General features: G+C 41.3%; 1 protein-coding gene across 10 annotated transcripts in view; it reads left to right on the forward strand.

The window, feature by feature from the left end:
• Window positions 1-22,444, forward strand: part of LCORL (ligand dependent nuclear receptor corepressor like) — a 60,579-nt gene that overhangs the window by 9,032 nt on the left and 29,103 nt on the right. For 5 of the 10 annotated variants that reach the window (XM_083520505.1, XM_083520514.1, XM_083520508.1 and 2 more), the window contains exons 2-6: window positions 10,081-10,146; window positions 14,184-14,263; window positions 14,470-14,599; window positions 17,311-17,565; window positions 21,456-21,546. In XM_083520505.1, coding sequence (XP_083376631.1) covers window positions 10,081-10,146; window positions 14,184-14,263; window positions 14,470-14,599; window positions 17,311-17,565; window positions 21,456-21,546 — 622 coding nt within the window. The remainder of the gene's footprint in view (window positions 1-10,080; window positions 10,147-14,183; window positions 14,264-14,469; window positions 14,600-17,310; window positions 17,566-21,455; window positions 21,547-22,444) is intronic. The other 5 variants (XM_083520507.1, XM_083520512.1, XM_083520510.1 and 2 more) reach the window with 2 other exon arrangements.

The following is a 22,444-nucleotide window of genomic DNA, read 5'->3' on the forward strand; positions in this document are numbered from 1 at the left end:
TGCTGAAGGGAGGGCAACAGCACGCTCCTCAGCCAAGCAGTTTAAGGAAGTGGAGGGAAGAACAAGCTTTATCGGCAATTCGCCAGTGCAGCTTGTTTCTCCCTTTGCCTGTGCTGAGTGCGATGGCGGTTTCACCAGCAGTATATCACTGGTGAAACTGCCACTGCTTGGGTCCCTCTGCCTCCAGCTCCTGGCTAGTTTGTTTCTCCCTCAGCACACTGGGCGCTGGAGGCAGAGGGACTTGAGCGGTGACTGTTCCACCAGCGATGGAGTGAAGCTGTCATCATGGTCTCCCCTCCATACTGATCCTGGGTGATATATTGATATAACACCCAGGCATACTCTATGGTCGTTTTTGTTATGTGAATGGTACCACGCACCCCCTGGGTGAGTTACAGAGATCCCCTGACGTTTGGGGACCTCTGGCTTAGAGGATGTGTAGGTCAGAGTGTGCATACACCTTGTCCAAAAGTTGACCTTTGATCTCTTTTCATTATTTCCTGACTGTGTATAGGTACCATAATAAGCTAGATGAGCTCCGAGTTTTGCGCAAAAATTTTGGGGCGCTGTATGTCTTCTATAAACAAATAAAGGCTCTTGCTCTTTTGGTGTTCCTTGCTAATCTAAGCCTCAACCCTTCTGCTGTGTTCTGTCACTCTTCTGAGTGACCATGTCCAGCATCTTCACTACAGACACACCAGGACCTGTAGACCTATAAAAGATTAATTAGGTGCTGGCAAAAAGAATGCTGGCATGTTTGTCAATACTATATGGAACTGGAAAACCAGTCAGATAGAGTGACAGACATGAGAAGACATGATGATGTCAAAGATCTTCCATGAACTTGGATTTACATTTGTTATGTATTGGGGGTTGAGTAGGGAGTCCAGCCCATGAAACCATTAGTGGGAAGATCCTGCCAATGCATCTAATGAGTCTAATGCCTTGAGCAGGATTTCAGCTGCTGATTTTACTTAGGAAACATATTCAGTCGCTGCCCAGGAGAGGCTGCGCAGCGATCCCGCTTGCTTTTCCTGGCTTATGGGATAGCCGCGCGCAGCCTCCCCCGGCCAAGGGGAGTCTTCATCCCCTGCCCAGGAGAGGCTGTGCGTGGCTAAGGCTCCCCCCAAGAGCTGTGCTCCCTTTAAAGAGCACACGGGAGGGCTGCCCTTCTCCCTCAGAGAAAAGCCCCAAAGAGCCGCACACACACTCCACGCGGCTCTTTAAAGGGAGCCCTGAGCAGAGCCTCCCACCTGCATTCGCTCCATAAGACGCCCACACATTTCCCCTTACTTTTTAGGAGGGGGGAAGTGCATCTTATAGAGCGAAAAATATGGTACACGGTAAAGGTACCCCTGACTGTTAGGTCCAGTTGTGGATGACTCTGGGATTGCGTACTCATCTCGCTCTATATGCTGAGGGAGCCGGTGTTTATCCGCAGACAGCTTCCGGGTCATGTGGCCAGCATGACTAAGCCGCTTCTGGCGAACCAGAGCAGCGCACGGAAACGCCGTTTACCTTACCCCCGGAGCGGTACCTATTTATCTACTTGCACTTTGACGTGCTTTCAAACGGCTAGGTTGGCAAGAGCAGGGACCGAGCAACAGGAGCTCACCCTGTCGCGGGGATTTGAACTGCCGACCTTCTGATCGGCAAGCCCTAGGCTCTGTGGTTTAACCCACAGCGCCACCCGTGTCCCCTATATAATAAATAGATATGGGTAAAAGAGGCCAGTCCTAGGCTCTGTAAACAGATTTAATACACAAACAGATGTTTCCGCTTTCGTTAACAGTGCATGACACTTTTTCAAGGCTTTCAGTTGTTTTCTTGAATGTTGCTGAGGGGTATCAAAAAAGACTTCGTGAGCCACATGTGGCCTGTGGGCTGCATGTTGGACCACCCTGGGCTATGCTCTGCCTCCACTGTCAGAGGCAGTATGCTTCTAAATACAAGTTGCTGGAAACAGGAGAGGAGAGTGTTCTTGTTCTTGGGTCCTGCTTGTGGGACTCCATCAGTCTGCGTGGCCATTGTGGGAAACAGGATGCTGAACTGATGGATCACTGGCCTGATCCAGCAGGCTGTTATTATATTCTTAATAGTAATATGTTCCATAGCTTGAGAATCATTGGCTCACTATTCCTAAATTGGGCTTGCTGCTGAAAGCTCTCTGGCTCAAGTTTTCTGCACATAAAACTTACACATTTCCCTGAGCATTGGAGCAGGTAGCTCTTCCTAAGCAGTGGAGGGTTAGAGTTTTGTCATCCTTACCATTCAGATCCGTTTTGGGTATTGGTTGTGCTTCATCCCTCTGCTGGTCTGATTGCCATTTGGTGTGCTGTCCTGCTGGTAGACATCTTGTGTCATTATAGATGATCATACAGGTGGCTACTTAATTCAAATTAAACTGCTGCAAAGGCCTGCAGCATTAAAAAAGTATTTGAGACACCTGAAAGTAAAAAAAAAAAATGAGGATGCCTGCCAAATCTTTGCTGGAATAGTGCTCCACAGCATAGGACACTGCAGACAGTACCCCTATGGTCCCGCTGCCCCCGGACCTCTTTTGAAGCAAGGGGCTGCGGGGAGATCGCTTCTCCCGGTGCTCCGAAGCCGGGCGGGGGGGGGGAAGACCTGCCCCAGCCGCCCTGCTTCGGAACGCTGCTCCGAAGCGGGGCGGGGGGCGGGAAGACCTGCCCCAGCCGCCCCGCTTCGGAACGCTGCTCTGAAGCGGGGCGGGAAGACCTGCCCCAGCCGTCCCGCTTCGGAACGCTGCTCCGAAGCGGGGCGGGGGGGCGGGAAGACCTGCCCCAGCCGCCCCGCTTCGGAACGCTGCTCCGAAGCGGGGCGGGGGGGCGGGAACACCTTCTGAAGGCGGGCGGGGGGCGAAAGTCTTTGTCCCCCCTGCCTGCCTTCCCAGGGGCTTTTAAATCGCCCCGGACAGCGGAGAAGTCCTCCGCTGTCCCGGGGCGATTTTAAAATGCCGCCCGCCAGCATTTTAAGATCGCCCGGACAGCGGAGAAGTCCTCCGCTGTCCCGGGGTTTTTTAAAATGCTGGGGGTGGGAAGAAAAGCCCCCCCCCCAGCCTTCAGAAGAGGTCCGGGGACAGACTGTCCCCGGACCTGGTCTGAAGGCAGTTTCCCTAGGAACGCATTAATTGATTTTCAATGCATTCCTATGGGAAATCGTGCATCGCAAGACGAAAAACTCGCAAGACGTAGAGACTTGCGGAACGAATTAATTTCGTCTTGCGAGGCACCACTGTATTATTAACCCATGCTACTTGTTTTCCAAGTCAAACAGAAAATGAATGTCCCTATAATTAACATGTCACAGAACTGAGATATAATACTTTAGGTTGTTTATTGGTAATTCAGCCAGACATTATAAGAGTTTTCTTATAGTATCATAATCACCCTGTTCATACTTCATGGGTACCCAATTTCTATATCATAGTTAGCAGACTGGAATGTGCTTCCTGCTTCCTGCTTACCTTTTCTGTCTCCTGCCATGGGCCATAGCCAATACTGTAATCTGTGCAGAAATGTACTGATTCAGATTGACGCTACAAGTTGAAACAGTAGCCATAGCTCAACATTTTTCCATATGTGTATGTAATATACAGAGGAGTCACTGCTTCAGATTTATATCTTCATGAACTTTACGTCTTGGAAATGTATGTGTGGTGTATTTCCAATACATTGGCAAGTTTCTTTCATAATACGCAGAAGATGGAGGAATCTGTAGCAGAGGAGGAGAAATCTGAGGCCGTGTGTGACCTTGCCATTGTTTTACAGCCGTAAGAAATCTACGTGGCAGATTTCCAGATTACATTCTTAGACCTGAAGATGTTCTATATTCTTTTAATATTTGAAAGTACTTTTATGACTTTGAGGGAACCAGAAAAGAAAACTCTGTATTTAAACTTTTCTTGAATTTGGTGGTGAGGGCATTTGAATATCTTAAAACAAGCCTTTACATCTTCTAGTGTTACTCTAGCGCCACCATGAACTCAAAACAAGATAATGTGCTGAACATTCGGTATTGGGTGCATAACTAAGTTGATGTGCAATGTTACCTTAATTTTCTTCTGCATACTATATAGCATTATTATTTCTGTGATGAGATATTCTCAGAAACTGAAAGATGTGATGGAGCCACGTTGATGTTTAGATCACTGAGTCCACAGAATATGACTTTATGGCACAACAAGCTTTAAAAGTTCTTTGGCACTTCCTCCATTAGTATAACTCTTTTAAAAAAAGAAGTCCAAATATCTCTTCCACACCATCTCAAAAATAAAACTACATTTGAAGTCGCCACTCTGTATTCTTTCTTTCTTTCTTTCTTTCTTTCTTTCTTTCTTTCTTTCTTTCTTTCTTTCTTTCATATGTCTTCTACATCTTTCATTGGGGAGTAGAAGTTGGCAAATACAGGTGGAGTGCATGTGAACACTTTATGATCTTATAAAGTTAGTTAGAGTTGGCACAATTGTCAAATACGGACAATTGATTGCTTAGTATTTGATCTTGGTCAAATATGGTTAAATATTCAAAGAACGAAATAGCATACCTTTTTGAAAACTCATTAATGGTAAAATTCGTTAGTAAGAGTGGGAGTGAGGGCAGCAAAGGCATGAGAATGCAAATCCTGCAACAGTCCAAGGCAGATCTGCTACTGTCTCACTGATAAAGCTGGAGCCATCTTTACACAGGAACATAAGCATTCATCAGTGGCCATGTTGAGTACACAGTGTGTCTTATCTAGGATCACAGAAACTTTGGTTTAGAGCAGTGTTTCTCAAACTTGGTCCCTGACTGCTGTTGGACTACAACTCCCATCCCTGACCACTGGCCTTGCTAGTTAGGGATGATGGGAGTTGTAGCCCAACAACAGTTAGGTACCCAAGCTTGAGAAACATTGGTTTAGAGTTTGATTTGGCCAAGAAGATCATTATGTGATGTTGGCCTCTGCTTTCCTCCACCAGACCCTTCTGCCCTCTGCTTTGTTAAAAATCCAGTTCAGCACTGAATGATACGTTCGAAAAATGTGAGACAGAACAAAAATCAATATTCATTTTGAAACCTGCTGCTTTATTTCAGTAATGAGAAGTCTGTGTCCTTCCAGACATTTTTGGGCTCCTCCCATCATCTGCAGTTAGTGTTAGAAACAGAGATGGAAAAGCTAGGAGCCAAAGGATCCCAGAACCTGGGTTACAGGCACAAAACCAAAATGGCTAGTCACCCCCCCCCCAATGCAGCAACACTTTCTGTTTATTTTTTTGAAACACATGAACTAATACACAATTTACATCAGTGACAGTTTGCTATTATCATATTTTTAAGAGCAGCTCTTAGTTGGATACCACAAACATCAATGGGGGTCAGCCTCAGCAATAGTTGTCAGCCATAAGTATATAAATGTGGGGGTGGGGGGGTGTCCGTCTGTATTAACTCAATATGTTATGTTGCAGCTTCAGCAAGTACCGCAGTCACAGTTAAATATGTCTCTAACAGTATATCAAACTTATTAGAAGAACAGGCCTAACAACACAACCCTAACCATAACCCTAACACAGAAATAGATCCTACTGAAATACAGTAGTGCCTCGCAAGACGAAATTAATTGGTTCCGCAAGTTTTTTCTTCTTGCGAGTTTTTTGTCTTGCGAAGCACGGTTTCCCACAGGAATGCATTGAAAATCAATCAATGCGTCCCTATGGAGACCGTCCGGGGGCAGAGGGGAAGCGCCGCGGGCCTTCCCCTCTGTCCCCGGACCTGTTTTAAAGCAAGGGAAGGGGCAGCGGGGAGAATCGCTTCTCCCCGTTGCCGCCCCTTGGTTCAAAAGGGGTCCGGGGAGAGGGGAAGGCGCGGGCGCCTTCCCCTCTGTCCCCTCTTTTGAAGCAAGGGGCGGAGGGGAGAAGATCGCTTCTCCCTGTTGCCACCCCTTGGTTCAAAAGAGGTCCGGGGTGCGGGGGCAAGCTTCGTTTTGCGAAGCAAGCCCATAAGGAAATTCGTCTTGTGAAGCAACTCGAAAACGAAAAAACCTTTCGTCTTGCGAGTTTTTCGTCTCGCGGGGCATTCGTTTTGCGGGGCACCACTGTATATCAAGGCAAATGGGATTGGGGTTGCAACCTAATTTACTATTTTTGAGCAGTAACTCTCCACTTGCAAGAATCTTTTTTTTTGCAGGACTGCCTGTACAGCTGAGCCTTCAGAATCCTGTTACATGAAAGGTTCTGGGTACCTGGGATGCCACATTTACCATGGCAAACCAAATATGTAAATGTTACTGCATTTTGCAGGCCTTTTAATATACAGAATTTGAGAATCTCACTAAAAGATTAATGTTAGCACCATCCCCTCCTTCTCCCTTCCTTGAAGGCTGCCATGTCCTCTCGAGTGTTTTCTTGTCCCAGCCAATGTGAGTCCAATATTATGAGATTCATTACAATAAAACAACGAGGTGGCAGACTTACAAAGTGGGTTCAAATGAGTCTTTAAAATGCCATAATATTCATCCTAAATATTATTCCATAGTATTCCTTTGAAACATTGGGGGTTGGGGGAAGAGAGAAGGTCCCAAACATCTCCAAAGCATCCTTCCAGCAGCTCATTATGTAAACCAGAAAGGAATGCCCACAAATGGAGGAAATAAACTTGTTGCTAAAATAACAACAAAGCAACCTCCCATTCTTCCTTGATTCCCCCCCCCCCCAGCAAAGCTCATTTTGCTTAAAGAATGTCCATACAAACCCCTTCTAAAATAAGGGGGTGGGGGAAGATAACCACCTGGAGGAGAAAGAAGAAGGGGAGACAGACCAAATCATGCCTTTCCTACCTGGGAGCAAAGAACAGAAAGCAAACTGAAAAATGTGTGCCTCATTAACAACAGACAGCTTTTGGAATCCTCAGGAGGCTGGGAGCAACCCAGGCAGTTTGCTTTGTCTCCTGTAAAGTTGGATTCAAAGCTTCCCTCCTACCCACAAGAGATAAGTAACCCATTTAAACACGTGAAATAGCTTCACAGGTGGATTGTTTACTTATGCAAACAGTTCCACAATGCAGTGTCTCTAGCACCGGGGTCAGCAGACTTTTTCAGCAGGGGGTCGGTCCACTGTCCCTCAGACTTTGTGGTGAGCCGGACTATATTTTGGGGGTGGGATGGGAAATGAACGAATTCCTATGCCCCACAAATAACCCAGAGATGCATTTTAAATAAAAGGACACATTCTACTCATGTAAAAACACGGGCCTTAGTTTGCCTACCCATGCTAGGCTAGCATATCAACAATAGTTGTTAACATCTGCCCTTGCTATCCTGCAGTGGAGATTACTTTCATGGGCAAATGAGGTGACTGCAATTCTTAACTTGGTCACTAGATGGTGATCTTAAGTTGCAAAAAAACCCGAAAAGTGGCCAGTAATTTCGGACTGTGTGCAGTTGGCATGGCCAGTGGTCAGGAATGATGGGAGTTGTAGTCTAGCAACATCTGAAGATCCACAAGTCCCCCTGCCCCCAATTCATTCCAAACTGGTAACAAAAAATGATCCTGGCCATTGCTGCCACCTGCTACTCAGGTGGAGCAGCATCCAGTAATGTCCCCAACTTAAGCTGCAAACCTTCAGAGGATGTGTGACACCATCAAAGACCAGATTTATTGAAACTGGTCATGAATTTATTGAGTAAGTTTCTGTTAGTTTACCATCATGTATCCCAAAATGCCTCTTTTCTATGGGTAGCTAGCTAGAAGGGAAGGTTAGTAAAACTATGCAAATGTTAAAGATGCTTTCTGTTTTAAAACATTTACTGTATGTATATAATAAAACTGTAAGCAGTTGTGTGCTAAAAGACTTGCCCTTTAAACTCTTTTCAGTCTAGGTCTACTTTCAAACAAAGTTATAGTTGTGTTCTCTGCAACAAGCAGCATATGAATGGAAATTGGAGCTTTTGAAATTTTGCCTACCTCTTCAATGTTTACTGTCTTGCATATATCATTCTAGTATGGGAAGGGGCAGTATCTCTGGTGTGGGACATGTGTTCCTTCTGGGTAGTTTGTGCGCTCAGCTCTGGGCTCCAAGAAGCAAAATAGAGGAATGGTATTTGACTACTGAATGACATTTATATTTTCCTTTCCTGGTGTGGTTAATGCTGCCTTCTAGATTGCCTCCATTTTGGGCAAGCTGTACACTTCTTTGATTTGGCTTCCTGTTGTCTTTATAAACCATGCAAATGATGGCTGTCTCAAGAGGCTAGGTTATCATAACAGTAGTTTGTAAATAAAACTACCTTTACAATGTGTTATGACCATACATAGTAGCAAAGGTATATCAGAAGGGGAGCTCTGGATTCCTCCATTCATTAGGCTTTTAGCATATGCAATATAGGTAATGTTTGGTGATCCAAAACGTATGTGCAGCGTAAATATATGCTATACACCAGGGTTTCACAAACTTGGATCTCCAGCTGTTTTTGGACTATAACACCCATTATCCCTAGCTAGCAGGAGCAGTGGTCAAGGATGATAATTGTAGTCCAAAAATAGCTGGAGACCCAGGTTTGGGGAAGCCCTGCTTTGCACATTCTGCACATGTAAAATAGGAAGGTAGCTACTGGCCTTTCACTTATATACCAAGCCAGTGACAGTTGTGTTTTAAACTTACTGTATATGGCAACAATCACAGAGCTCCTGAGCTGGAGAAGAAGCTATTTGTGTAACATAGGATCTTCCTCATCCAGTTTCGTACCTTGCCCAAATCAGCTATTAAACCATGTTCCAAAATACTTAAATCTTAGAGGTGGAATGAGTAACAGCATAGCCTTGGTGTGTCCACAATTTAACTATCATTTGAGGGAAGAACAAAAAGGAGGCAGAATTCATTCCACTCTGTATATAAATCGTAGCTGTCATACTAACTTTGATCTTGCAAACTTTGCCGAACATTATCAAATAAATAATATAGATATCCAGTTAACACATAATATTAAACCAAACTGGTTGCGAATTCTTAAGAGTATTAAAATGTAAAATACACAGAAGAGAGATAATGTAGTACTGCAGTAAGACAGGGTTGGGTTGTAATTTTACTTCAGAGAAATATAGACATAAACTTTGTAAATATTGAAGAATTGAACAATAAAGAGATCCTCTTATTAACCAACAATCCATATAATATGTTAATCCTAGCAGTACTATCTTTTAGGATGTGCCCAGTGCTGCCTGGATATTTTTAGAAACCAACAAATATTGTGAATTTTAAATGGATAGTGCAATTTGTGAGTTTGGACCCATCATGCCAAAAATTATGTCTAGTTACTCCAAAAGCATGTTTCAGTCCACCATCTTGATTAAATATGAATCAAACATCCGAATGGCATCTTGGTGGTGATGAAGTCTTCCATCCCCACCACTGGAGTACAAGGACTGGGTTTGGTGATGATATCTCAAGACGCAAGCAAAACTATGTCAAATAAAGGGCAAAGACAAGTTTCATTGACATCCAGACTTCGACAAACAGCACTGTCCCCACCTTAGAAACCCTCTACCAAGTATGGCAGTGTTACCTACACAGGTATCTAAACGTATAGTGAACAAACAAATGGACAGACAAAGCTTTCCCCAAAATATCTAGTAGATATCTTGGGAACAAAGCTCTGGAAATTCTATTTCTTGATCCTACAAGCCACAACATTGTGTGAAGGGATTTCAGAGATTTGGTGGGCTGGGACACACAATTTTAAGGGGGTGCAATTCACTGGAGTTCTCACACAAGCCATGATCTCTCCCCCCACACACCCTAAATGCTCTATTCGGAGATGCATTTGTGGGCTGGGGGAGATTATGTACAAGGTTATCAATAATGTGGATGGTGCCATTCTATCAATAACTCTACTCCCCCCAAAAATACCACTTGGAAGAAGACATTGGAAGGGAAAAAGAAGATACCCACTAGCCAATTAGCACTGAGAAGAAACTCCATTTAGTGTCTTGTCCCCAAATGTAATTATATACTTTTCCCACTGCTACATTTGTGTAAATAACTTTTTGATGTAATTGTAAAATGTTTTAATTTTTCTTTTTGGTAGGTTTTGAAAGTATTTTAGAAGGGCTTTATGGACCAAGGCTACGAAGAGACCTCAGTTTATTTGAAGGTAAAAAAAAGTTTGAAGTGCTTAAAGGCTACCTTTAAATAATGTGACAATTTGAAGCATGTTTTTGAAAAATAAGGAATTGTGCTGGGGAATTTTAGTGTGTGTTCTCTTCTCTACAAGTGCTTTTCTATTTCTTTTAACCTTGATTTAAGAGTAGTTTAACGTCCTTGATTTAACATAAGTGTTCCTGATATTTTGTTCACCTTAGAATATTGACACTGTTGAGTTTCTTTTTGGGCTGTTACCTAATGAAAGGAAAAATAGGAATCGGTGTACTGCTAAGATTATTTTTGAACTAATTAAATATGATAACAGTAATGATTTTGCACCATTGTTATCATAACTGAATAAAGTCTCACTTTTCTGAATCCTGTGCAAATGTATATTTGTAAAAATATATTTCTTTTAATAAATTATTGTTTAATTAAAAAAAACTTTTTAAAAGAGAGTTGGTGCAGTGGCTGAGGACTAGATTCCAGAGTCAGCAGAATCAAGCAGTAAAGCTTTCCCCATGTTATGGCTTCAACCCTATCGCTTCTGCCATGAAAAAAGATGTTAGCAGGGAAAATAACAAGAGACTTCAAAGAAGTCAGGAAAACTACTTTTTGGGTGCCTTGTACATCAGTCTACTTGTTCTCTGTGTTGGGATTTATTGGTTTTTCTCTACTGTGATTGGGAACTGCTTGGAAATGAGTTGTCTGGACAGGGCAGAGAGGAATAGAAGTGGCCATGGTATGCATATTCCAAGGCAGGAGCAGATAGGGCTGGGGCAGAGAGATAGGCTTATGGGCAGAATGCTGGTAGACGTTTGAGGGTTAAATCCCCTTCCCCATCTCATTGTCCTAGCAGCACCCCTTTTGTTTTTAAGCTTCTGTTTCTCAATTCAGGTCCATTAATAGATTTCATTCTTGATTAACATACTAAGCTAGTGTTTTATCACAGAAGCCTGGTCAGATGATGCTGAGTTAAAAGTCAGCTTTATCCACTGGATTTTTCTGTGTTGCAGTATCTTAAACCTAGAAGATGGGTAGTGGAGATTCTGTTGCAATTTCACCATTTAAAAATTCTCTGGCAGTCATTTTGAATGTTCTTAAGGGTCAGTGTTAGAGATAAAACTGGGCTTCTGGTGGATGTATCACCCAATCTGCAGTCCAGCAGTCTTCCTACCTAAGTTAGCTGGACGGTCTTAGTTTCCCAGGATTGTTTTCTGAGGGATTTCATCTATGCTGAGATCTACCGGTACTTGTCATGATAGTATTTCATGATCTCCATGACAGCTATGAGTCTGTCTGTTAATATCTGTCACCACTCAAGTGTCTGGACACGGTCTTGCTTTCATGTTTTGTGTTGATTGGGATGACAGTGATCCGAAGGTGGAATAACTTGTTATGGTTCCTTTGTCATGGCTGCAACACTACTTGGTAGGGTTTAGGCTTAGTGGACTTCCCCTCCTCTGTAGATATGGTTACCTACCTAAATACGCCACCTGCGGAGACAGACAAATCAAACTGGTTTCCTAAAAGTTGTAGGGGATTTTCATGCCGCTACAGCTGACATTCCTCTTGAAACATAGTGATTTTTGGAATTAGGAAATGGTCCAAGATGCTGTATTACTCCTGAGTATCCTTTCCTGTTGGAAAACACAATGACAGGAACAATCAAGGAAAATTTGTGAAGCATTTCACCAAAGACAGACTAAAGCCATTTCAAGTCTCCTCTCATTTTATAAGTTGTTTGTTTAATTTAAATATTGATAGACAGCATTTTCACATCTTGGTTGTGAAGTCAAGACAGTACCTCCACTTATCTTCATCTTGAACAGCAATATGAAGAACATAATAGTGACCTAACTTAGAAGATTGGAAAGGTTCTCTGAGATAATGTATATGAGGATGGCAAACATGCCTTCCCCCCTCCAGCTCCAGAGGATGCTGAACTACAGTCCTCATTATCCCATTATGACCATGCCGGCTAAGGCTGATAGGAGTTGTAGTTCAGCAAAATGCAGAACTCATTGGTTCAGCATACCTGATGTTTGCGGAACTCAACACTCATAAAAAGCATTATAAATGCTAAGCATTATTATTACTTTCATATAGTTTCACTGACATTCTTCTTGAGGGAAAGGAAGATATTAATTGGCCAGTACACAGTGGTCATCTGTCAATACCCATTTTACAAATGGAATGGCTGGCCTCTTTGAAATGCCGTCCTGGTGAGATATGCCTAATGCCAACTTTGTTTTCTTTTAGGCACCAGGCAGAAATTAGATTGATGACCCAATCATTTAAAACATTTTTACTATCTTGAATAGCAACCCTCATTTGCTCACATTTTAAACACTCAATTTATTGCACTTCTACCTGCCGTTTATTTTTTTTAATTGTTGTTTATATGCTGAATAGTTTATTGTTCTTTGTGTTGTTTTTAGTCTTTGTAAACTGCATTGAAAGGCAATATATAAATGTTTTAAATAAATAAATATAAAAAGAAAAAATATAAAAAGAAAAAAAATCTGTAAATATTTGCTTAAGAGAGAATACATTTTACTTTACGTACCAGCCTAGCAAGATATACAATCCTGCCATCTAAACATTTTAGAGCCCCATTTATTTCAGTGAAAAATATTTAAGAGATAAATGAGGTATCAAAATGTTTACGTTTCATAAATCAGGATGATTTTATATGGAGAGATCTTGAAAAATTTGACATGATAGAATTTAGTGTTATTATGAGTTTTCTCCTGCTACTAATTAAAGACAATAAGGTATAGTTCAGTTGGAACTAATTTATGGTGACACAATTATTTTCTTTAATTAAATTGCCCATCCTAATTTAGATACAGTATGGGAATTTCTAGTTTGGTGCTTTTCCACCATATATACCTGTTGAATTTAGTCCCTTTGGGATTTCTATAGATTAATAGGTGCTAGAAAGTGTTGTTTTATTTATTGGAGTGCAGATTCCAGCCAAGAAAATACACAGTGCTGAGTTCATTTGTTTAGATCTTTAAAAAGCCAACATTTTCTCGAGTAGCAACTCAATTGCATTGCCCTACCAGCATCTGCTGCTATCTTGCTTATGCTGTCATGCCCCTTGTATTCCCCCAATTGGTTGACTAAGCAGGAGCTGACAATGGCATTTTCATCACCTCCTTAACAGAGTACTAGTCTGCCTTCTAGGTACTAGAAAAAAATCCTAGTGTTAGAAACAGAATTAGCTGGTGCTAGACTCTTAGTCTTTATGCTAGTGTGTTAAATTTTGTAAACAAACACAACCCAATCTGAATGAAGTATGGAGAAATATTCAAAGTTCCTTAAAGCAAATACAGTGGTACCTCGAGTTACAAATGCTTCAGGTTACAAACTCCGCTAACCTGGAAGAGTTACCTTGAGTTGAGAACTTTGCCCCAGGATGAGAACGGAAATTGTGTGCCAGCAGCGCAGCAGCAGCAAGAGGCCCCATTAGCGAAAGCACGCCTCTAGTTAAGAACAGTTTCAGGTTAAGAACGGACCTCTGGAACAATTTAAGCTCGTAACTACAGGTACCACTGTAACTTGTGTTTCACATATCCAATATTAGAGGGGAGAATACATCTCAGTGGGTTCAATAGAGAGTGTTATATTGGAATCCTATGCATGTTTATTCAAAAATAAGTTTCATGGGGCATACTCCCAAGTTAGGTAGAGGTAGCAGAGGTAGCCAACATGAGGGCATCCTGGGGTTTGGGATTGCAGCCTTAGTCATTCTTAGTTCCCACTGAAATCTGGAATTTAAGTTTTGTCATAGTTACTTGCACTTAGGCTCCATTGAATTAAACAGAAAAAGTCACTAATCTGCTTGGGCTCCAAACTAATACAGTATATCTTTTTGAAAACAATGTACTGTGTACATATGCAATCTTCTCATGGTGACAGCTCATTGTAAAAGTATCTCTTCTTAAGAATAGTTAAACAGATAATTGCCTTTGGTAGTAGTCAATTATAAGTTTCTTTAACACTTTATTTTTATAATTTTCTTTTAATTTCCCCCTCTAGACTGTGAACCAGAAGAAGTGGCTGACTGGTCTATGGAGGAAAAATGTTCCTTTTGTAATTTACATAAAGACGCAGTCAGTGTGAGTATGTGTGTTATAAATTGTTGAAAGAGATGGTTTCTAATATATTTATTAAAATCTTATTTGAATTCAAATTATTTTACAGTATAAAAGATCTGATGAATGCATATTTTTAAAATGGAAAGCCTTCTTAATCTTAGTCACTATTTGCAAACTTTTAGAGCCATAATTTACCCATATTTAGAAGTGTTCTTTATACCTTTCAGGATCATACAACAATTATTGGTTCTTTGCAGTCAACACCTACAGAGGAACTATCATCTCAGGGCCAGTCCAACACTGATAAAATTGAGTGCCAAGCAGAGAATTACCTAAATGCACTCTTTCGCAAGAAAGGTAATATTACTTCAATTGATGTCATAATTGATTGTATTTGTCTAGTAATTCTTTTGAATCACTTTCTTTTTTATTTTTATTAAGTACAAATGTACAAAACATACATATTTACAACAAAAGAAAATACAAAAGAAAAAGAAAATACACATAACCAAGGAAAAAAATTAGAGAATCACTTTCAACACGCAACCCTGCAATTGGATATTGCCATCCCTTCGCAATTTTCATATGTTCTGTTTGCCATTGCCAGTCTGTCCCAGTGTAGCTTTATATTCTTCTTTATTTTTCTTTTTAAAAATTTAAAACCTTTTCTAATGGTAAGCATTTCTGATTCACTTACCTTATGAAAGCTACTTTAAGGGGGAACTGGTTATGGGGTGGACCTCCCTTTGGGTTGGCATAGAACTGTATGTAGGATGGTTCTGTATCTATGCTGGAGCTACTTGTGGAGAGCAAAGGGAGAGTAGTTTGCAGTAGTCAGCCGCTGGAACACATACCCTTCATAGAATGCATGACTGTGACTGTTTCCATAATTTCTTGCCTTTTTGAGCAAATACAGTGGTGCCTCGCAAGACGAAATTAATCCGTTCCGCGAGTCTCTTCGTCTAGCGGTTTTTTCGTCTTGCGAAGCAACCCTCTTAGTGGATTAGCACTATTAGCGGTTTAGCGGCTATTAAAGGCTTAGCGGCTATTAAAGGCTAAGCGGATTAGCGGCTAAAAGGCTATTAGCGGATTAGCGGCTTAGAAAAAGGGGGGAAGGCGGGGGGGAAACGGAACACTCGCAAGACGTTTTCGTCTTGCAAAGCAAGCCCATAGGGAAAATCGTCTTGCGAAGCAGCTCAAAAACGGAAAACCCTTTCGTCTAGCGGGTTTTCCGTCTTGCGAGGCATTCGTCTTGCGGGGCACCACTGTATACACTAGGCTTTTCAGTCAAGGGCATGGATGGTGGTGTACACCTCTGCTTTCCAGGCATTGTTTATTTAGCACATAATATATAACTGCAATATTTCCACGTACATGATTTTCTGCCTGAGAATCCAAGAGTAATGGCAGCTTCTGGAGCATACCAAAATTATGCATCAGATCTTGTAGGGCTAAACAAAAGCCAATCAAGTGTGGGTACCTCATTTACTTTGCAGGAATTTCTAGATCTAATAATCTTCATGTTGTCTTCAATTTTAGTTTGTCACCTTTCATGTAATATATGCATGACTGTATACTCTTGTGCCAATTAGAGCTGGGCAATGTATCAATACATTGTCAAAAATCAGTTTGAAGTTCACATTGTGGTAACACTTTCATAATATTCAACATGGCGATATATCGCGAATCACAATGTGTGTGTGTGCTATGTAAAAAATTGTGATGTGGGGAAAACCGTGAAGCCAGTTATCACGGTGCCTTCTGCCCCTGTTACTCTGTACCATAAAATAACAGTTGTAAAAATATGTTAATGGTAAGTAAACATGTATCCATTTTATAACCCTAAGTCAGTGATGGCCAAACTTGGCCCTCTAGCTGTTTTGGGACTACAATTCCCATCATCCCTGACCACTGGTCCTGTTAGCTAGGTATGATGGGAGTTGTTGTCCCAAAACAGCTGGAGGGCCAAGTTTGGCCATCCCTGCCCTAAGTAATAGCAGTTTCCAGGACATTACCCCGTTCACCTCTACATAGTTACATCCTTAGTTCAGACATCGTGTTATATTGGTATATCACAATGTTGAAAGCCAGACATGGTTCAGCCCTAGTGACAATTAAGCGTTTCCTACTACAGTATTACATGTTTCTGCCTATTTTTGCAGTAGCAAACATTAATCCTTAAAATCAGTTTGCAAGTGGGGCAGGGATATATTAATACCTTTTTTTTTTGTAAGCTACATTGAATGGAAAAAATGGTGGGATATAAATACTTTTTGAAAAGTAAATGTCTTGCTCACATGATAGCAGTAATTCAGAATGCATGGGCAAAGTACTTTCTGCTGGGTACGAGGGTAGGGGGTGAAGGTTGTCTATTCATGGAAGTTTCTCGTGCAAGATTCCTGCAATGCAGGGGGTTGGGCTAGCCGACTCTTGGGGTTCCTTGCAATTCTATACAGTTGAGGACTTTCTAGCCCAGATTTTCTGTATTTTGAGAGCTGAAGAAGCAGCTGCCTCTTCGGCATTGAAGATCTTAGAGCAAAAACTAGATAAATATTTGACTACAAGTGCGATTCTCTTGTGTATATTTGTATTCTTTCTTTGGGATTTTAGCCCTTGAGTGTGTTGAGCTGACAGGACTTACAGAAAATATTGAATTAACTGCTATTATTTAAATAAGTGAAATCTGTAGAGTATAGGCCAAGGGTCAGCAAACTTTTTCAGCAGGGGGCCGGTCTACTGTCCCTCAGACCTTGGGGGGTGGACTATATGGGGGGGGGGAATGAACGAATTTCTGTGCCCCACAAATAACCCCAGAGATGCATTTTAAACAAAAGGACACATTCTACTCATGTAAAAACACGCTGATTCCTGGACCGTCTGCGGGCCTGATTTAGAAGGCGATGGGGCCGAATCCGGCCCCCGGGCCTTAGTTTGCCTACCCATGGCATAGACCGACAACTTTATAAATGTTCCATTGGAGTATTAAGTCTTGATGCAGACGGATAAAGCAAATGCAGTAAATGTGTTTATTCTAATTCATATGTTTATTTGCTATTATTTTCCTACAGATCTTCCTCAGAACTGTGATCCTAACATTCCCTTAGTTGCTCAGGAATTAATGAAAAAGATGATCCGTCAATTTGCAATTGAATACATTTCAAAAAGTAGTAAAATGCAAGAAAATAGAAACGGTTCGTCATATGAAACAAGTCTGATATGTAAAGGTATCCAAATGAACCAAACAGAAAATTCATTTCAGGAAGAACAGGATAGCCCTCTAGACCTCACTGTGAATCGAATACAAGAGCAGAATACTCAGCAAGGTAAATTTCTTTTTTGTTGTTTGTTTGATGTGATTAGAAATGAAATTCTTGGAGTTTTATGATAAATAAGAAAGCTATCTTGAATACAGTTTCACTTACTATTATCTATACAAAACAATTTGTAAAGATAGGTGCCACAATCCACAGATCATACATGATTCTCTTGCACGTATGACTGCACCATATTTAAATGAGCAGATTTTAAACACACCTGTTCACATTGAGTTTTTTAAAATGAATTGAGAACCTCTTGGAATATATCTCTCAAGTAGTTGCTGGAGTAGGGCATTTAAAATGTAACCAGTTTGTAACCAGTTGCTGTGGGAGTCATCCACTTCCTTCCTTTGCCACCAGCACTTCCCGTAGACTCTGAATCCAAGTGAAAGCAAGCAAGAGGGAAACGAGATTACAGTGGTGCCTCGCAAGACGGAAAACTCGCTAGACGAAAGAGTTTTCCGTTTTGGAGGTGCTTTGCAAAACGAATCTCCTATGGGCTTGCTTCGCAAGACGAAAATGTCTTGCGAGTTCCTGCGGGGGTTTTTTCCTTTCCTCCCCTTTTTCTAAGCCGCTAAGCTGCTTATCAGCTGATCTGATAAGCAGATAAGCCGCTAAAAGCTGCTAATAGCGCTAATCCGCTAATCCGTCAATGGGCTTGCTTCGCAAGACGAAAAAACCGCTAGACGAAGAGAATCACAGAACGGATTCTTTTCGTCTTGCGAGGCACCACTGTACTGTGCTTATTGTCCCACACACAGCATAAGAAAAGCACTGATTTTTCTTCGCTGCTGCAGCTCCTAGATACAAAGGCCCAGTGAGAAAGTCCAGTGAGAGAATCACAGCCACTGTATCAGGTTCTGTGGCATTTGCCTTTAAAAACCAGTAAAAAGAGAAAACAAATTGATGGGAGGGTAGCCAGCCCTAGCTTACTGCCCCTGAAATCGCATGTGCTGGCTACACCTGCAGTGAAAATTGCAGAGGACAATATAATTTGCCACTTGGGTGCTTACCCATGGAAAGCTGCCAGCTACTTAGTGCAGGCAAGTGGCAAATTACAAGACTGAATTGCGTTATTTCTGCTAAATGTGCTGTCAGCCACAAATGAAGATTGAAAGTATAGTTAGTTGGGCATAATGATTAACCTTGATGTTCTTTCAGAGTTGTAGGCATTGTTCTCTGTTTTTGTTTTTTAAAATATCCCTCTTAAGTTGACCATATATCCAAATCAAACCAGGAAGGGGCAGCTCACATGAAGTTCATTTGTAATTTAGTTCTAACCAAGACTTCATGAAAGAAATAAGGAGATAGTTCTTCCAAAGTCAAGTCACTGATTTCAGTGAAAGGGAGTTAAGTATTGCAGCTTCTCCATGTAAATTAGTGCATCTTTAAAGTTATTTATTTAAAAATGCAGAACAAAGAGTTAGTAGTAACCGTTTTACTTTTCAAAATGCCATTAAAGAGAATTAATACTGAGCAAGTTAGCATCCTTAGGTCTTAATTATCCTTTGTTGGATGGATTAATATATGGACTTTTGCAGACACAAAATAAATTGTTGGTAGTATATAAATGTCTTGTCCTTATTCCATTGCTATAACCTCTTTAAATAGAAGGAATAAGACTGTTCACAGACATATACTTATTTAGTGAAAATTTATTTTGTTGTATAAATTTGCCTCTTTTTGACTTTCAACATTGGGGGTGGAGGTTTGTAGTAGGAGTCATACTTACCTGTGTTAATGCATCTTCTCTACAGCTGCTGTTTTCATTTTCAGAAAATGCCCTTTCTGAAAATGTGGTTTTATTCCAAGCAGCATGATGGGGTTGGGGATTGCAGCAGCTGTACGAATGGGCCATGAAGCAGGGGATTTCTCTTTAGCCTAAATTTTAGATATCTTAATGAGTAGAAGAGGAGTAGGACTGCATTGAGCAATGAAGATTGAGGGAGTAAAACTTAATACCCTCCGGGTGTGTACAATGCCAAAGAGCTGGCCCTTTTGAGCAGTGAAATGGGTTGTAAGCATGTTATTGATACTTCCATTGTACAATAGAACAAAGTCAAATGGCTGAAAATGCTGACAGGTATAAATTTTATATATCATATTAGCAATGGCTGTTATAAAAAGTAGTTATTAAAGACACTTATTGAAATAATAGCTTGCACCTCAGCCAGGCAGATGAAGATGATATCCTATAGGCCTCAGGAGTGGGGATTTGGTCCAACTATCGTACTGGATCCTTAATTTCCTATCTGGCTCTGGGTCAACTTTGACAGGTGCCCAGAATTGCAAATACACCTGTTCACCACTTGCTTTGGTCAGACCTTGCTATTCCCCCACATTGCCTATCAAATACCTGAAGAGTACTAATGACCAGGCACTTCTCAGGATGGGTTACACTTATACTCATTTCTGATATCTGAAATTTAGGCTAAAGAGAAATCCCCCATTTCCAACCCATTTGTTCAACCTACACTTTGAAATGGCTGAGTATCTGTAACTATCTGCCAAGATATTCTCTTTAAAGCTATATAATTAAGGATATGCCTCCCAGTGCTTTTCTGCTAAGCTGCAGCATTTTTCCTAAGTTAAACATGGCATGCACCCAGGGGCGTCTTACCCATAGAGGGGCACCAGGGCGCCAAGTTCTGGAGGGCACCAGGGAGGAGGCAGAGGCTGGACGTGGCACCTCCCGGCATCAGCTCGTCGCCCTCGCCTACCTCCTCCATGCCGCGCCAAAGCTGCACCCATAGCCTCCGTCTGCCGTGGCCACTGTGACATGAAGCAGCCAGTTGAGCCGGGAGATGCCACGTCCAGCCTTCGCCTCTTCCCCGCTGGAGGAGCCGCCCTCCAGCTGCTGCCCGGCTCCTCCAACCCCGTCAGCAGCACCGTCCTCCCTTAAAAACTCTGGGGAACGGGGAGGGGGGTACGCCACCAGAGGGAGCTTTGCATCACGGCGCCGGATTAAAGCTACCAACTATTGTGCCACTGCCATGTAATTATGAATATGGCAATATGAGAAGTAGCTTTCTGTCATCTCATTATGTAGCTCATTTACTCATCTTAATGGTATATATTCTAATTGCATAATTTATATATATCTGCCATCAGTTGAATGTAAAACATATATGTAGCAGAATGAGATGGTAGGATGGGCAGTATCATTTCAGGTTGCTGGTGGGCAATCACATTTTTAAATGTTCCTGTGTGCAAAATCTTCTTGCTATTAGAAGGTTAGCATATTATGAAACAGACTGGATTAGTACCTTTCTCTCTGGTATGCTAGGCTTTAACTTGCTGAAAATCTTTAAACATGGATAGGTAAAGGTAAAGGGACCCCTGACAGTTAAGTCCAGTTGCGAACGACTCTGGGGTTGCGGTGCTCATCTCGCTTTACTGGCTGTGGGAGCCGGCGTTTGTCCGCAGACAGCTTCCAGGTCATGTGGCATGGATAGGGGACAGTGGTGTAGCGTGGGTTGTCAGCACCCGGGGCAAGGCAAGTAATTTGCGCCCCCTAACCCGTGGATTTGCACCCCCTAACCCCCAGATGTTGCGCCCGGTGCAGCCGGCCCCCCTGCACCCCCCACGCTACGCCACTGATAGGGGAGCATTAAAAAAGCATTCTTCATCTCCAGGCATTCTCATTCTGCTGCATGTATAGATCAGGCTTGTATGTGGAACTTGGAACCCTATTTGGCCCTGGGGCTGGGGACATATATGACCTGCACCATAGGTCACCAACCTTTCTAGATCTGTGAGCACATTTTGAAAACCCTAGAAACTGTCATGGGCCCTATTAGAGATAGCTTTTTGATGAAAAGGAACATTAAAATGAATTTTGTTACTGTAAAGGAAACCTATTACCTAAGTAATCCTTATACTGTTTGCTCTTACAATAGGGGATGGAGTGCTAGATCTTTCTACAAAGAAAACAAGCTTGGAACAGTCAGCATATGATGGATCTTGTTCTGAAAATTCTGTGTCTGGGTAAGCAAATAAGCATTATTTTTGTTTTGTTAAACGTAATAAATGGAAATTAAATTTTAAGCTTGAAAACATATTTCTTTTGTAACCAATTTCTGTAAAATGTTTACTGACACATGTTTTGCTTTTGCCAAAGAGTTTCACTCATAATTGTGTGTTCATATATAACTCATATGTTTCATTTTGTGTTTTTCACATTTTTCTGTTAAAGAAAAGTTATCAGAACAATCACCAAACTTTACTGAATGCTTACATACATAAGGAAACTAGGCTATTGAAGAAAATTTATTCTTCATGATTTAGAGACAAAGAAAAATATTTACATTTTAATAGTAGAAAGTTTTTTTAAAAAACAGCTATACTCCTTATTATTTCCTAATGAAAGAGAGAGCTCTTGATGGCCATTCTTGCATTTTGAAACTATCACTCGTGTCATGCTGCTGAGAGACCCATTTATTATTAGATGTTTAATGTGCTGAAATGTACTATTTACTGAAATAATAGTTAAATAACAGATTTTATAATTTTAGCATCCTTCCATCAATAGCAGGCTCTTTTTGTCAATTGTGCTTTTTGCAAACTTTTTTTTAAAAAAGACTAACAGTTCAATAGAATTATTCCATGTTGTTTTAAAATTGCTTGTTTTTTCAGATAGTCGTGGAAAAAAATAGATCATTTTATTAGCAATTAGGATGTAAGATTAGGACTTAATTGCAAAACTGAAAAAATAGTTGGATGTCTTAATATGTTTTCTGTTAGTAGTTGCAACGAAGTTTCTATGAGGGGGTTGACTCTTTTATTACTTGTTTAGCGGTAACGTCACGTTTCTACTAACAAAACTCCTTTTGGATGGGGGCATTCAATGGATGTTAAATTGTGTAAAGTTTTTAAGTGTTACTCT

The sequence above is a fragment of the Podarcis liolepis genome (assembly GCF_965112155.1).
Source record: "Podarcis liolepis genome assembly, contig: SUPER_9_unloc_1, whole genome shotgun sequence".
Taxonomy (NCBI): domain Eukaryota; kingdom Metazoa; phylum Chordata; class Lepidosauria; order Squamata; family Lacertidae; genus Podarcis; species Podarcis liolepis.